A 16,696-nucleotide genomic window follows, 5' to 3' on the forward strand; every position below is an offset into this window, starting at 1 on the left:
TGGCACTATAGGATCCCACTCCCTTCTCTAAATCTCAAAAAAATACAGTGAAAGGGCCCACCAAGGCAGGGTGGGGAGGGGGATTGGAATCATCTGTTTCTTAATATCCTAGTAAAGTGTCTTCTTTAAAGTACGTTCATCGCCGGCCGGTTTTACATCTGAACTTGCATGGCTAATGGGTAATGGTGAATATGCAAAAGGGTTGCCAATAAAACCTGAAAATTCTCATTCCCCCCCCACCTGCATTCTCTTTTCTGTGAGCGCGAGTGTTACTTTTTAGACTTCAGGAAACGGCTTTGGGACCATGAGTTTCTTCTCTTATTTTATTTATTTATTTAATTTATATGCCTCCCACTCTACCCAAAGGTCTCTGGGCGGCTTACAACATTTAAAATTCAATACAATAAAATATAAAATGATTAAAATACAATTCAAATACGATTGAAATACAATTAAAATTGCCATCATAAAGACCCACAGCTACGGGGCGTGGACAACGGTAAAGAAGATCCAGGCGCAGACATCTGGTAGCTTTCCGATTAAACAGTGTACCAATTAAACAGCCGCCTAGAGTGGTCGAAATGACCAGATAGGCGGGGTATAAATAGAATAAAGAAATAAAGAAATAAATTGCCACCAGTTACAGCGTGGACAGTAGGACAAAAAGCAATAAGAATAAGAAGAAGAACAATAACAATAACTGCAACAATAATAATCATTTATAACTATATTTATTTATTACCGTTTCATGCAGTAATCTTACTAAGGCACACAAATATTTTAATTTAAAGAAAGGACGCTTAGTTCAAATGAGAAATTACAGATATCTAAAACCACCTTTACAAGTGGCTGATAAAGGAGAAAAGGGGAGGGGGGTTACTAATAAAAAGCAGGTGAAATAGACAAGCACCGAAAGTTCATTGAATTGCAGTCGTCCTCTTGAACGTTCGGAGACGAACCAGGGAAAAAAGACACGAGGAGGTTTCCTCCTCCCCAGTCCCTGGGAGAGCGAGGCGCCCTTCCTTTTCTTCCTCCACCTCCACCTCCTCCTCCTCCTCCTCCTCCTCCTAGGTCCCTCTCAGGATATGCCCCCCCCCATGGAGCAGGAGCCGTTTAGGAGCCGCGCTTTTAATTCCCCCAGCCGGGAAGCCGGGGGTGGGGGGTGGGTTAGAAATGGCTAGGGTCCTCCGGCATGAGGTTGCCAGCAGAGGGAGCCGAGAAGTGGCCGGCCAAGGGAGTAGAGGCACCGTCTAGCACGCTTGGACTCAGAGGGCCTTTCATGCTGACGTTCTAGCCTTCAGAACTCACAGGGCAGGTCCTCTGGTCCCGCCTCTTCCTGACAGTTGCCCCAGAGCCGTTCTAGCCTTCTGAAATCAGAGGGCAGGTCCTTCGGGCCCGCCTCTTCCTGTTGCGTCGCCATGGAGCCGCTCCCAGCCAATGGAAATCAGAGGGCAGGTCATCAGGGCCCGCCTCTTCCTGCAAGTCGCCATGGGGACCTAGCCCTTTGCACTCAGAGAGCAGGTCCTCTGGGCCCGCCCCTTCCTGTCCCGTTGCCATGGCGACGCTGGGACGCTAAAGGCCGGTGCGTCACGCTTTTCCTTCCCCACCGTGTCTCCCCATTATTTGTCCGGCCTGCCCCTGCGGCACCCAGAGGCTGTTCCGGCTGCAAGGCCGGTGGCAGACCCGGCCTGCGCTGGACGCTGCCCCGCTCCGACCGGGGACGGCGGCTGGGTAAGGAGGCCCGTGGGGGAGGGTGGGGTGGCTGCTGGGATCCTTCTCCCCCACCCCATGATGGGCTTTGTAGTCCTTCAGGAGATGAATCTGATCCAAGGTGGGAAAGGCGGTCTTCGGGATTTTTCAAGTTTTGGGGCATGGGCAGAGTTACAGTTGGTCTCCTCCCCATGAGGCTGGCCCTTAAGGAAAGGATTAAAGGGGGTCTGGGTGGATTTCGCTCCCTCCCTCTGCCTCCAAACCCCGTAGGAAATTCAGGGCGGGACTCGGCCTTGTACTCGTCTCCCTCACTTTTCACTGCATTAAAATATTTGAAGTGTTTCATGGTTGTTTCTTTTATTTATTTTTTATGTATGTAAGTATGCACGCATGTATTTATTGATGCATGTGCTTGTTTGTTTGTTTGTTTGCTTGTTCTGCGATTTATATAGCACCCATCTGGCAGCCAAGGCCTCTCTGGCCCGTTTGTTTGCGTTGCGATTGCGTTGCGGCCTTGCAGTCGTCTCCCTCACTTTTCACTGCATTAAATTATTTGAAGTGCTTCATGGTTGTTTCTTTTATTTATTTTTTATGTATGCATGTAAGTATGCGTGCATGCATGTCTGTATTTATGTGTTCTTGTGTGTGTGTGTTATTTATTTATTTATTTGCTTATTGATTTATGTGATTTATATGGCGCCCATCTGTCAGCGAAGGCCTCTCTGGCCAGTTTATTTGCGTTGTGATTTTATTATTCCACCCTGGAGAGGAGAGGGAGCTGTCTTTTTCTTCCCACCATCAAGGGGACCTGGGTTTGTGGCTGATTTCTACTGCTTTTAATTCCACCTCCTGGTCCCGCTTTTCTCCCCCTTTTCACAGCCGCTTGTACTTGTCATTTGGAATAACTGGATTTTCCCTTCCGAACCAGGTGTCGTTCTTTCAGTGAGCTCGTTCACGCGGATGCAGAGCTTCATCGTTCGTTTGCGCCACCCTGCAACCTCGAGGAACGACCGGATCCAGAAAGGTCGGCGGGTAAGTGTGCAGGGGGCCGGCGGGACGGTAGGCATACCATGTGGGTCTGTCACGAGCCCCTCTGCCCCGTGACGGCCCTTGTAGTTGTTAACAGAGAAGAAAGGTGTGAAATAACGATTTAAAAAACCGCTCTGGGTAATTTTAACGCCCCTGGGCGTGCACAGAGTTGCAGTTTTCAAACTTGCCGTTAGGATGGCCGGTCCAAAACAAAAAAGGATTAAGGCAGATGTGTGTCCAGGTGCGTATGTCTCTCGGCCCTTTACGCCTGCAGGACATGGCGAGCTGTCTGCAGTCTCCCTCCCAGCTCGGGTTCGAGTGCCGAGGTGGAGATTCCTGAGGACTTCCATCTCCCCTTCTTTCCCGCCAAGGACGAGAGAAAGTGCAGTTCGGGGCCGAGTGCCGTGACCGTCTTCTTTGTGTTTCATGTAAGTTATTATTTTATTATTACTCTTCTTCTGGCTTTTATTGTTCTTGTCTCCTCCAGCGCGCACGGGGGGTGGGGGAGCAGGGCCGAAGGAAGGTTGGAGGACCCTCTCGCCCTACGCCGTGATCTGGCAGGCAGAGGAGGCCTTTTCTTTTTCCCTGTTCAGGCTGCCAGCAGACAGCTTTCTGCCTTTGCTGTATTTATTCGAAGAGCTCAGGCGGCAGTGCTTCAGAGGAGTCTGTCATCCATTATTAGGGTTCTTTAAAACAAACGCACCCACGTTTCCCTGCATTCTTCCCATGAGTCTCAGCCCATCTGTAAGAGACGCAGACCCCCTTACGCTCTCGGTCGTGGCACTATAGGATCCCACTCCCTTCTCTAAATCTCAAAAAATACAGTGAAAGGGCCCACCAAGGCAGGGTGGGGAGGGGGATTGGAATCATCTGTTTCTTAATATCCTAGTAAAGTGTCTTCTTTAAAGTACGTTCATCGCCGGCCGGTTTTACATCTGAACTTGCATGGGTAATGGGTAATGGTGAATATGCAAAAGGGTTGCCAATAAAACCTGAAAATTCTCATTCCCCCCCACCTGCATTCTCTTTTGTGTGAGCGCGAGTGTTACTTTTTAGACTTCAGGAAACGGCTTTGGGACCATGAGTTTCTTCTCTTATTTTATTTATTTATTTATTTATTTAATTTATATGCCTCCCACTCTACCCAAAGGTCTCTGGGCGGCTTACAACATTTAAAATTCAATACAATAAAATATAAAATGATTAAAATACAATTCAAATACGATTGAAATACAATTAAAATTGCCATCATAAAGACCCACAGCTACGGGGCGTGGACAACGGTAAAGAAGATCCAGGCGCAGACATCTGGTAGCTTTCCGATTAAACAGTGTACCAATTAAACAGCCGCCTAGAGTGGTCGAAATGACCAGATAGGCGGGGTATAAATAGAATAAAGAAATAAAGAAATAAATTGCCACCAGTTACAGCGTGGACAGTAGGACAAAAAGCAATAAGAAGAAGAAGAAGAACAATAACAATAACTGCAACAATAATAATCATTTATAACTATATTTATTTATTACCGTTTCATGCAGTAATCTTACTAAGGCACACAAATATTTTAATTTAAAGAAAGGACGCTTAGTTCAAATGAGAAATTACAGATATCTAAAACCACCTTTACAAGTGGCTGATAAAGGAGAAAAGGGGAGGGGGGTTACTAATAAAAAGCAGGTGAAATAGACAAGCACCGAAAGTTCATTGAATTGCAGTCGTCCTCTTGAACGTTGGGAGACGAACCAGGGAAAAAAGACACGAGGAGGTTTCCTCCTCCCCAGTCCCTGGGAGAGCGAGGCGCCCTTCCTTTTCTTCCTCCACCTCCACCTCCTCCTCCTCCTCCTCCTCCTCCTAGGTCCCTCTCAGGATATGCCCCCCCCCCATGGAGCAGGAGCCGTTTAGGAGCCGCGCTTTTAATTCCCCCAGCCGGGAAGCCGGGGGTGGGGGGTGGGTTAGAAATGGCTAGGGTCCTCCGGCATGAGGCTGCCAGCAGAGGGAGCCGAGAAGTGGCCGGCCAAGGGAGTAGAGGCACCGTCTAGCACGCTTGGACTCAGAGGGCCTTTCATGCTGATGTTCTAGCCTTCAGAACTCACAGGGCAGGTCCTCTGGTCCCGCCTCTTCCTGGCAGTTGCTCCAGAGCCGTTCTAGCCTTCTGAAATCAGAGGGCAGGTCCTCTGGGCCCGCCTCTTCCTGTCGCGTCGCCATGGAGCCGCTCCCAGCCAATGGAAATCAGAGGGCAGGTCCTCAGGGCCCGCCTCTTCCTACAAGTCGCCATGCGGACCTTCTAGCCCTTTGCACTCGGAGAGCTGGTCCTCTGGGCCCGCCCCTTCCTGTCCCGTTGCCATGGCGACGCTGGGACGCTAAAGGCTGGTGCGTCACGCTTTTCCTTCCCCACCGTGTCTCCCCATTATTTGTCCGGCCTGCCCCTGTGGCACCCAGAGGCTGTTCCGGCTGCAAGGCCGGTGGCAGACCTGGCCTGCGCTGGACGCTGCCCCGCTCCGACCGGGGACGGCGGCTGGGTAAGGAGGCCCGTGGGGGAGGGTGGGGTGACTGCTGGGACCCTTCTCCCCCACCCCATGATGGGCTTTGTAGTCCTTCAGGAGATGAATCTGATCCAAGGTGGGAAAGGCGGTCTTCGGGATTTTTCAAGTTTTGGGGCATGGGCAGAGTTACAGTTCGTCTCCTCCCCACGAGGCTGGCCCTTAAGGAAAGGATTAAAGGGGGTCTGGGTGGATTTCGCTCCCTCCCTCTGCCTCCAAACCCCATAGGAAATTAAGGGCAGGACTCGGCCTTGTACTCGTCTCCCTCACTTTTCACTGCATTAAAATATTTGAAGTGTTTCATGGTTGTTTCTTTTATTTATTTTTTATGTATGTAAGTATGCACGCATGTATTTATTGATGCATGTGCTTGTTTGTTTGTTTGTTTGTTTGTTCTGCGATTTATATAGCACCCATCTGGCAGCCAAGGCCTCTCTGGCCCGTTTGTTTGCGTTGCGATTGCGTTGCGGCCTTGCAGTCGTCTCCCTCACTTTTCACTGCATGAAATTATTTGAAGTTCTTCATGGTTGTTTCTTTTATTTATTTTTTATGTATGCATGTAAGTATGCGTGCATGCATGTCTGTATTTATGTGTGCTTGTGTGTGTGTGTGGGTGTTATTTATTTATTTATTTGCTTATTGATTTATGTGATTTATATGGCGCCCATCTGTCAGCGAAGGCCTCTCTGGCCAGTTTATTTGCGTTGTGATTTTATTATTCCACCCTGGAGAGGAGAGGGAGCTGTCTTCCCACCATCAAGGGGACCTGGGTTTGCGGCTGATGTCTACTGCTTTTAATTCCACCCCCTGGTCCCGCTTTTCTCCCCCTTTTCACAGCCGCTTGTACTTGTCATTTGGAATAACTGGATTTTCCCTTCCGAACCAGGTGTCGTTCTTTCAGTGAGCTCGTTCACGCGGATGCAGAGCTTCATCGTTCGTTTGCGCCACCCTGCAACCTCGAGGAACGACCGGATCCAGAAAGGTCGGCGGGTAAGTGTGCAGGGGGCCGGCGGGACGGTAGGCATACCATGTGGGTCTGTCACGAGCCCCTCTGCCCCGTGACGGCCCTTGTAGTTGTTAACAGAGAAGAAAGGTGTGAAATAACGATTTAAAAAACCGCTCTGGGTAATTTTAACGCCCCTGGGCGTGCACAGAGTTGCAGTTTTCAAACTTGCCGTTAGGATGGCCGGTCCAAAACAAAAAAGGATTAAGGCAGATGTGTGTCCAGGTGCGTATGTCTCTCGGCCCTTTACGCCTGCAGGACATGGCGAGCTGTCTGCAGTCTCCCTCCCAGCTCGGGTTCGAGTGCCGAGGTGGAGATTCCTGAGGACTTCCATCTCCCCTTCTTTCCCGCCAAGGACGAGAGAAAGTGCAGTTCGGGGCCGAGTGCCGTGACCGTCTTCTTTGTGTTTCATGTAAGTTATTATTTTATTATTACTCTTCTTCTGGCTTTTATTGTTCTTGTCTCCTCCAGCGCGCACGGGGGGTGGGGGAGCAGGGCCGAAGGAAGGTTGGAGGACCCTCTCGCCCTACGCCGTGATCTGGCAGGCAGAGGAGGCCTTTTCTTTTTCCCTGTTCAGGCTGCCAGCAGACAGCTTTCTGCCTTTGCTGTATTTATTCGAAGAGCTCAGGCGGCAGTGCTTCAGAGGAGTCTGTCATCCATTATTAGGGTTCTTTAAAACAAACGCACCCACGTTTCCCTGCATTCTTCCCATGAGTCTCAGCCCATCTGTAAGAGACGCAGACCCCCTTACGCTCTCGGTCGTGGCACTATAGGATCCCACTCCCTTCTCTAAATCTCAAAAAATACAGTGAAAGGGCCCACCAAGGCAGGGTGGGGAGGGGGATTGGAATCATCTGTTTCTTAATATCCTAGTAAAGTGTCTTCTTTAAAGTACGTTCATCGCCGGCCGGTTTTACATCTGAACTTGCATGGGTAATGGGTAATGGTGAATATGCAAAAGGGTTGCCAATAAAACCTGAAAATTCTCATTCCCCCCCACCTGCATTCTCTTTTGTGTGAGCGCGAGTGTTACTTTTTAGACTTCAGGAAACGGCTTTGGGACCATGAGTTTCTTCTCTTATTTTATTTATTTATTTATTTATTTAATTTATATGCCTCCCACTCTACCCAAAGGTCTCTGGGCGGCTTACAACATTTAAAATTCAATACAATAAAATATAAAATGATTAAAATACAATTCAAATACGATTGAAATACAATTAAAATTGCCATCATAAAGACCCACAGCTACGGGGCGTGGACAACGGTAAAGAAGATCCAGGCGCAGACATCTGGTAGCTTTCCGATTAAACAGTGTACCAATTAAACAGCCGCCTAGAGTGGTCGAAATGACCAGATAGGCGGGGTATAAATAGAATAAAGAAATAAAGAAATAAATTGCCACCAGTTACAGCGTGGACAGTAGGACAAAAAGCAATAAGAAGAAGAAGAAGAACAATAACAATAACTGCAACAATAATAATCATTTATAACTATATTTATTTATTACCGTTTCATGCAGTAATCTTACTAAGGCACACAAATATTTTAATTTAAAGAAAGGACGCTTAGTTCAAATGAGAAATTACAGATATCTAAAACCACCTTTACAAGTGGCTGATAAAGGAGAAAAGGGGAGGGGGGTTACTAATAAAAAGCAGGTGAAATAGACAAGCACCGAAAGTTCATTGAATTGCAGTCGTCCTCTTGAACGTTGGGAGACGAACCAGGGAAAAAAGACACGAGGAGGTTTCCTCCTCCCCAGTCCCTGGGAGAGCGAGGCGCCCTTCCTTTTCTTCCTCCACCTCCACCTCCTCCTCCTCCTCCTCCTCCTCCTAGGTCCCTCTCAGGATATGCCCCCCCCCCATGGAGCAGGAGCCGTTTAGGAGCCGCGCTTTTAATTCCCCCAGCCGGGAAGCCGGGGGTGGGGGGTGGGTTAGAAATGGCTAGGGTCCTCCGGCATGAGGCTGCCAGCAGAGGGAGCCGAGAAGTGGCCGGCCAAGGGAGTAGAGGCACCGTCTAGCACGCTTGGACTCAGAGGGCCTTTCATGCTGATGTTCTAGCCTTCAGAACTCACAGGGCAGGTCCTCTGGTCCCGCCTCTTCCTGGCAGTTGCTCCAGAGCCGTTCTAGCCTTCTGAAATCAGAGGGCAGGTCCTCTGGGCCCGCCTCTTCCTGTCGCGTCGCCATGGAGCCGCTCCCAGCCAATGGAAATCAGAGGGCAGGTCCTCAGGGCCCGCCTCTTCCTACAAGTCGCCATGCGGACCTTCTAGCCCTTTGCACTCGGAGAGCTGGTCCTCTGGGCCCGCCCCTTCCTGTCCCGTTGCCATGGCGACGCTGGGACGCTAAAGGCTGGTGCGTCACGCTTTTCCTTCCCCACCGTGTCTCCCCATTATTTGTCCGGCCTGCCCCTGTGGCACCCAGAGGCTGTTCCGGCTGCAAGGCCGGTGGCAGACCTGGCCTGCGCTGGACGCTGCCCCGCTCCGACCGGGGACGGCGGCTGGGTAAGGAGGCCCGTGGGGGAGGGTGGGGTGACTGCTGGGACCCTTCTCCCCCACCCCATGATGGGCTTTGTAGTCCTTCAGGAGATGAATCTGATCCAAGGTGGGAAAGGCGGTCTTCGGGATTTTTCAAGTTTTGGGGCATGGGCAGAGTTACAGTTCGTCTCCTCCCCACGAGGCTGGCCCTTAAGGAAAGGATTAAAGGGGGTCTGGGTGGATTTCGCTCCCTCCCTCTGCCTCCAAACCCCATAGGAAATTAAGGGCAGGACTCGGCCTTGTACTCGTCTCCCTCACTTTTCACTGCATTAAAATATTTGAAGTGTTTCATGGTTGTTTCTTTTATTTATTTTTTATGTATGTAAGTATGCACGCATGTATTTATTGATGCATGTGCTTGTTTGTTTGTTTGTTTGTTTGTTCTGCGATTTATATAGCACCCATCTGGCAGCCAAGGCCTCTCTGGCCCGTTTGTTTGCGTTGCGATTGCGTTGCGGCCTTGCAGTCGTCTCCCTCACTTTTCACTGCATGAAATTATTTGAAGTTCTTCATGGTTGTTTCTTTTATTTATTTTTTATGTATGCATGTAAGTATGCGTGCATGCATGTCTGTATTTATGTGTGCTTGTGTGTGTGTGTGGGTGTTATTTATTTATTTATTTGCTTATTGATTTATGTGATTTATATGGCGCCCATCTGTCAGCGAAGGCCTCTCTGGCCAGTTTATTTGCGTTGTGATTTTATTATTCCACCCTGGAGAGGAGAGGGAGCTGTCTTCCCACCATCAAGGGGACCTGGGTTTGCGGCTGATGTCTACTGCTTTTAATTCCACCCCCTGGTCCCGCTTTTCTCCCCCTTTTCACAGCCGCTTGTACTTGTCATTTGGAATAACTGGATTTTCCCTTCCGAACCAGGTGTCGTTCTTTCAGTGAGCTCGTTCACGCGGATGCAGAGCTTCATCGTTCGTTCGCGCCACCCTGCAACCTCGAGGAACGACCGGATCCAGAAAGGTCGGCGGGTAAGTGTGCAGGGGGCCGGCGGGATGGTAGGCATACCATGTGGGTCTGTCACGAGCCCCTCTGCCCCGTGACGGCCCTTGTAGTTGTTAACAGAGAAGAAAGGTGTGAAATAACGATTTAAAAAACCGCTCTGGGTAATTTTAACGCCCCTGGGCATGCACAGAGTTGCAGTTTTCAAACTTGCCGTTAGGATGGCCGGTCCAAAACAAAAAAGGATTAAGGCAGATGTGTGTCCAGGTGCGTATGTCTCTCGGCCCTTTACGCCTGCAGGACATGGCGAGCTGTCTGCAGTCTCCCTCCCAGCTCGGGTTCGAGTGCCGAGGTGGAGATTCCTGAGGACTTCCATCTCCCCTTCTTTCCCGCCAAGGACGAGAGAAAGTGCAGTTCGGGGCTGAGTGCCGTGACCGTCTTCTTTGTGTTTCATGTAAGTTATTATTTTATTATTACTCTTCTTCTGGCTTTTATTGTTCTTGTCTCCTCCAGCGCGCACGGGGGGTGGGGGAGCAGGGCCGAAGGAAGGTTGGAGGACCCTCTCGCCCTACGCCGTGATCTGGCAGGCAGAGGAGGCCTTTTCTTTTTCCCTGTTCAGGCTGCCAGCAGACAGCTTTCTGCCTTTGTTGTATTTATTCGAAGAGCTCAGGCGGCAGTGCTTCAGAGGAGTCTGTCATCCATTATTAGGGTTCTTTAAAACAAACGCACCCACGTTTCCCTGCATTCTTCCCATGAGTCTCAGCCCATCTGTAAGAGACGCAGACCCCCTTACGCTCTCGGTCGTGGCACTATAGGATCCCACTCCCTTCTCTAAATCTCAAAAAATACAGTGAAAGGGCCCACCAAGGCAGGGTGGGGAGGGGGATTGGAATCATCTGTTTCTTAATATCCTAGTAAAGTGTCTTCTTTAAAGTACGTTCATCGCCGGCCGGTTTTACATCTGAACTTGCATGGCTAATGGGTAATGGTGAATATGCAAAAGGGTTGCCAATAAAGGTTGAAAATTCTCATTCCCCCCCACCTGCATTCTCTTTTGTGTGAGCGCGAGTGTTACTTTTTAGACTTCAGGAAACGGCTTTGGGACCATGAGTTTCTTCTCTTATTTTATTTATTTATTTATTTATTTATTTATTTATTTATTTATTTATTTATTTATTTATTTATTTATTTATTTATTTATTTATTTTATTTAATTTAATTTAATTTAATTTAATTTAATTTAATTTAATTTAATTTAATTTAATTTATATGCCTCCCACTCCACCCAAAGGTCTCTGGGCGGCTTACAACAATTAAAATTCAATACAATAAAATATAAAATGATTAAAATACAATTCAAATACGATTAAAATACAATTAAAATTGCCATCATAAAGACCCACAGCTACGGGGCGTGGACAACGGTAAAGAAGATCCAGGCGCAGACATCTGGTAGCTTTCCGATTAAACAGTGTACCAATTAAACAGCCGCCTAGAGTGGTCGAAATGACCAGATAGGCGGGGTATAAATAGAATAAAGAAATAAAGAAATAAATTGCCACCTGTTACAGCGTGGACAGTAGGGCAAAAAGCAATAATAATAATAAGAAGAAGAATAACAATAACTGCAACAATAATAATCATTTATAACTATATTTATTTATTACCGTTTCATGCAGTAATCTTATTAAGGCACACAAATATTTTAATTTAAAGAAAGGACGCTTAGTTCAAATGAGAAATTACAGATATCTAAAACCACCTTTACGAGTGGCTGATAAAGGAGAAAAGGGGAGGGGGGTTACTAATAAAAAGCAGGTGAAATAGACAAGCACCGAAAGTTCATTGAATTGTTCGTTGGGAAACGAACCAGGAAAAAAAGACAGGAGGAGGTTTCCTCCTCCCCAGTCCCTGGGAGAGCGAGGCGCCCTTCCTTTTCTTCCTCCACCACCTCCTCCTCCTCCTCCTCCTCCTAGGTCCCTCTCAGGATATGCCCCCCCCATCGAGCAGGAGCCGTTTAGGAGCCGCGCTTTTAATTCCCCCAGCCGGGAAGCCGGGGGTTGGGTGGGGGGTTGAAATGGCTAGGGTCCTCCGGCATGAGGGTGCCAGCAGAGGGAGGCGAGAAGTGGCCGGCCAAGGGAGTAGAGGCACCGTCTAGCACGCTTGGACTCAGAGGGCCTTTCATGCTGATGTTCTAGCCTTCAGAACTCACAGGGCAGGTCCTCTGGTCCCGCCTCTTCCTGTTGTGTCGCCATGGAGCCGCTCCCAGCCAATGGAAATCAGAGGGCAGGTCCTCAGGGCCCGCCTCTTCCTGCAAGTCGCCATGGGGACCTTCTAGCCCTTTGCACTCGGAGAGCAGGTCCTCCGGGCCCGCCCCTTCCTGTCCCGTTGCCATGGCGACGCTGGGACGCTAAAGGCCGGTGCGTCACGCTTTTCCTTCCCCACCGTGTCTCCCCATTATTTGTCCGGCCTGCCCCTGCGGCGCCCAGAGGCTGTTCTGGCTGCAAGGCCGGTGGCAGACCCAGCCTGCGCTGAACGCTGCCCCGCTCCGACCAGGGACGGCGGCTGGGTAAGGAGGCCCGTGGGGGAGGGTGGGGTGACTGCTGGGACCCTTCTCCCCCACCCCATGATGGGCTTTGTAGTCCTTCAGGAGATGAATCTGATCCAAGGTGGGAAAGGCGGTCTTCGGGATTTTTCAAGTTTTGGGGCATGGGCAGAGTTACAGTTGGTCTCCTCCCCACGAGGCTGGCCCTTAAGGAAAGGATTAAAGGGGGTCTGGGTGGATTTCGCTCCCTCCCTCTGCCTCCAAACCCCATAGGAAATTCAGGGCGGGATTCGGCCTTGTACTCGTCTCCCTTACTTTTCACTGCATTAAAATATTTGAAGTGTTTCATGGTTGTTTCTTTTATTTATTTTTTATGTATGTAAGTATGCACGCATGTATTTATTGATGCATGTGCTTGTTTGTTTGTTTGTTTGTTTGTTTGTTTGTTTGTTCTGCGATTTATATAGCACCCATCTGGCAGCCAAGGCCTCTCTGGCCCGTTTGTTTGCGTTGCGATTGCGTTGCGGCCTTGCAGTCGTCTCCCTCACTTTTCACTGCATGAAATTATTTGAAGTTCTTCATGGTTGTTTCCTTTATTTATTTTTTATGTATGCATGTAAGTATGCGTGCATGCATGTCTGTATTTATGTGTTCTTGTGTGTGTGTGTTATTTATTTATTTATTTGCTTATTGATTTATGTGATTTATATGGCGCCCATCTGTCAGCGAAGGCCTCTCTGGCCAGTTTATTTGCGTTGTGATTTTATTATTCCACCCTGGAGAGGAGAGGGAGCTGATTTTTTCTTCCCACCATCAAGGGGACCTGGGTTTGCGGCTGATTTCTACTGCTTTTAATTCCACCCCCTGGTCCCGCTTTTCTCCCCCTTTTCACAGCCACTTGTACTTGTCATTTGGAATAACTGGATTTTCCCTTCCGAACCAGGTGTCGTTCTTTCAGTGAGCTCGTTCACGCGGATGCAGAGCTTCATCGTTCGTTTGCGCCACCGTGCAACCTCGAGGAACGACCGGATCCAGAAAGGTCGGCGGGTAAGTGTGCAGGGGGCCGGCGGGACGGTAGGCATACCGTGTGGGTCTGTCACGAGCCCCTCTGCCCCGTGACGGCCCTTGTAGTTGTTAACAGAGAAGAAAGGTGTGAAATAACGATTAAAAAAACCGCTCTGGGTAATTTTAACGCCCCTGGGCATGCACAGAGTTGCAGTTTTCAAACTTGCCGTTAGGATGGCCGGTCCAAAACAAAAAAAGATTAAGGCAGATGTGTGTACAGGTGCGTATGTCTCTCGGCCCTTTACGCCTGCAGGACATGGCGAGCTGTCTGCAGTCTCCCTCCCAGCTCGGGTTCGAGTCCCGAGGTGGAGATTCCTGAGGACTTCCATCTCCCCTTCTTTCCCGCCAAGGACGAGAGAAAGTGCAGTTCGGGGCTGAGTGCCGTGAAGGTCTTCTTTGTGTTTCATGTAAGTTATTATTTTATTATTACTCTTCTTCTGGCTTTTATTGTTCTTGTCTCCTCCAGCGCGCACGGGGGGGGGGGAGCAGGGCCGAAGGAAGGTCGGAGGACCCTCTCGCCCTACGCCGTGATCTGGCAGGCAGAGGAGGCCTTTTCTTTTTCCCTGTTCAGGCTGCCAGCAGAAAGCTTTCTGTCTTTGTTGTATTTATTCGAAGAGCTCAGGCGGCAGTGCTTCAGAGGAGTCTGTCATCCATTATTAGGGTTCTTTAAAACAAACGCACCCACGTTTCCCTGCATTCTTCCCATGAGTCTCAGCCCATCTGTAAGAGACGCAGACCCCCTTACGCTCTCGGTCGTGGCACTATAGGATCCCACTCCCTTCTCTAAATCTCAAAAAATACAGTGAAAGGGCCCACCAAGGCAGGGTGGGGAGGGGGATTGGAATCATCTGTTTCTTAATATCCTAGTAAAGTGTCTTCTTTAAAGTACGTTCATCGCCGGCCGGTTTTACATCTGAACTTGCATGGGTAATGGGTAATGGTGAATATGCAAAAGGGTTGCCAATAAAAGTTGAAAATTCTCATTCCCCCCCACCTGCATTCTCTTTTGTGTGAGCGCGAGTGTTACTTTTTAGACTTCAGGAAACGGCTTTGGGACCATGAGTTTCTTCTCTTATTTTATTTTATTTTATTTTATTTTATTTTATTTTATTTTATTTTATTTTATTTTAATTTATTTATTTATTTATTTATTTATTTATTTATTTATTTATTTATTTATTTATTTATTTATTTATTTATTTATTTAATTTATATGCCTCCCACTCTACCCAAAGGTCTCTGGGCGGCTTACAACAATTAAAATTCAATACAATAAAATATAACATGATTAAAATACAATTCAAATACGATTAAAATACAATTAAAATTGCCATCATAAAGACCCACAGCTACGGGGCGTGGACAACGGTGAAGAAGATCCAGGCGCAGACATCTGGTAGCTTTCCGATTAAACAGTGTACCAATTAAATAGCCGCCTAGAGTGGTCGAAATGACCAGATAGGCGGGGTATAAATAGAATAAAGAAATAAAGAAATAAATTGCCACCTGTTACAGCGTGGACAGTAGGGCAAAAAGCAATAATAATAATAAGAAGAAGAATAACAATAACTGCAACAATAATAATCATTTATAACTATATTTATTTATTACCGTTTCATGCAGTAATCTTATTAAGGCACACAAATATTTTAATTTAAAGAAAGGACGCTTAGTTCAAATGAGAAATTACAGATATCTAAAACCACCTTTACGAGTGGCTGATAAAGGAGAAAAGGGGAGGGGGGTTACTAGTAAAAAGCAGGTGAAATAGACAAGCACCGAAAGTTCATTGAATTGTTCCTTGGGAAACGAACCAGGAAAAAAAGACACGAGGAGGTTTCCTCCTCCCCAGTCCCTGGGAGAGCGAGGCGCCCTTCCTTTTCTTCCTCCACCACCTCCTCCTCCTCCTCCTCCTCCTAGGTCCCTCTCAGGATATGCCCCCCCCATCGAGCAGGAGCCGTTTAGGAGCCGCGCTTTTAATTCCCCCAGCCGGGAAGCCGGGGGTGGGGTGGGGGGTTGAAATGGCTAGGGTCCTCCGGCATGAGGGTGCCAGCAGAGGGAGGCGAGAAGTGGCCGGCCAAGGGCGTAGAGGCACCGTCTAGCACGCTTGGACTCAGAGGGCCTTTCATGCTGATGTTCTAGCCTTCAGAACTCACAGGGCAGGTCCTCTGGTCCCGCCTCTTCCTGTTGCGTCGCCATGGAGCCGCTCCCAGCCAATGGAAATCAGAGGGCAGGTCCTCAGGGCCGGCCTCTTCCTGCAAGTCGCCATGGGGACCTTCTAGCCCTTTGCACTCGGAGAGCAGGTCCTCCGGGCCCGCCCCTTCCTGTCCCGTTGCCATGGCGACGCTGGGACGCTAAAGGCCGGTGCGTCACGCTTTTCCTTCCCCACCGTGTCTCCCCATTATTTGTCCGGCCTGCCCCTGCGGCACCCAGAGGCTGTTCCGGCTGCAAGGCCGGTGGCAGACCCAGCCTGCGCTGAACGCTGCCCCGCTCCGACCAGGGACGGCGGCTGGGTAAGGAGGCCCGTGGGGGAGGGTGGGGTGACTGCTGGGACCCTTCTCCCCCACCCCATGATGGGCTTTGTAGTCCTTCAGGAGATGAATCTGATCCAAGGTGGGAAAGGCGGTCTTCGGGATTTTTCAAGTTTTGGGGCATGGGCAGAGTTACAGTTGGTCTCCTCCCCACGAGGCTGGCCCTTAAGGAAAGGATTAAAGGGGGTCTGGGTGGATTTCGCTCCCTCCCTCTGCCTCCAAACCCCATAGGAAATTCAGGGCGGGATTCGGCCTTGTACTCGTCTCCCTTACTTTTCACTGCATTAAAATATTTGAAGTGTTTCATGGTTGTTTCTTTTATTTATTTTTTATGTATGTAAGTATGCACGCATGTATTTATTGATGCATGTGCTTGTTTGTTTGTTTGTTTGTTTGTTTGCTTGTTCTGCGATTTATATAGCACCCATCTGGCAGCCAAGGCCTCTCTGGCCCGTTTGTTTGCGTTGCGATTGCGTTGCGGCCTTGCAGTCGTCTCCCTCACTTTTCACTGCATGAAATTATTTGAAGTTCTTCATGGTTGTTTCTTTGATTTATTTTTTATGTATGCATGTAAGTATGCGTGCATGCATGTCTGTATTTATGTGTGCTTGTGTGTGTGTGTTATTTATTTATTTATTTGCTTATTGATTTATGTGATTTATATGGCGCCCATCTGTCAGCGAAGGCCTCTCTGGCCAGTTTATTTGCGTTGTGATTTTATTATTCCACCCTGGAGAGGAGAGGGAGCTGATTTTTTCTTCCCACCATCAAGGGGACCTGGGTTTGCG

At 48.7% G+C, this 16,696-nt stretch overlaps 1 protein-coding gene across 8 annotated transcripts in view; it reads left to right on the forward strand.

The window, feature by feature from the left end:
* Positions 1 to 16,696, forward strand: part of LOC144584606 (uncharacterized) — a 42,342-nt gene that overhangs the window by 16,361 nt on the left and 9,285 nt on the right. For 3 of the 8 annotated variants that reach the window (XR_013538965.1, XR_013538967.1, XR_013538969.1), the window contains exons 2-8: positions 2,639 to 2,742; positions 3,014 to 3,167; positions 6,166 to 6,269; positions 6,541 to 6,694; positions 9,693 to 10,221; positions 13,256 to 13,359; positions 13,631 to 15,890. Coding sequence is in view for 1 of the 8 variants with exons in the window: in XM_078380978.1 (XP_078237104.1) it covers positions 2,639 to 2,742; positions 3,014 to 3,079 (170 nt within the window). In the remaining 7 variants the exon portion in view is untranslated. Of the gene's footprint in view, positions 1 to 1,574; positions 1,732 to 2,638; positions 2,743 to 3,013; positions 3,745 to 6,165; positions 6,270 to 6,540; positions 6,695 to 9,692; positions 10,222 to 12,046; positions 12,337 to 13,255; positions 13,360 to 13,630; positions 15,891 to 16,696 lie in introns of those variants that run through there. The other 5 variants (XR_013538970.1, XR_013538966.1, XR_013538968.1 and 2 more) reach the window with 5 other exon arrangements.

Source organism: Pogona vitticeps, chromosome 12 (genome assembly GCF_051106095.1).
Source record: "Pogona vitticeps strain Pit_001003342236 chromosome 12, PviZW2.1, whole genome shotgun sequence".
NCBI lineage: Eukaryota > Metazoa > Chordata > Lepidosauria > Squamata > Agamidae > Pogona > Pogona vitticeps.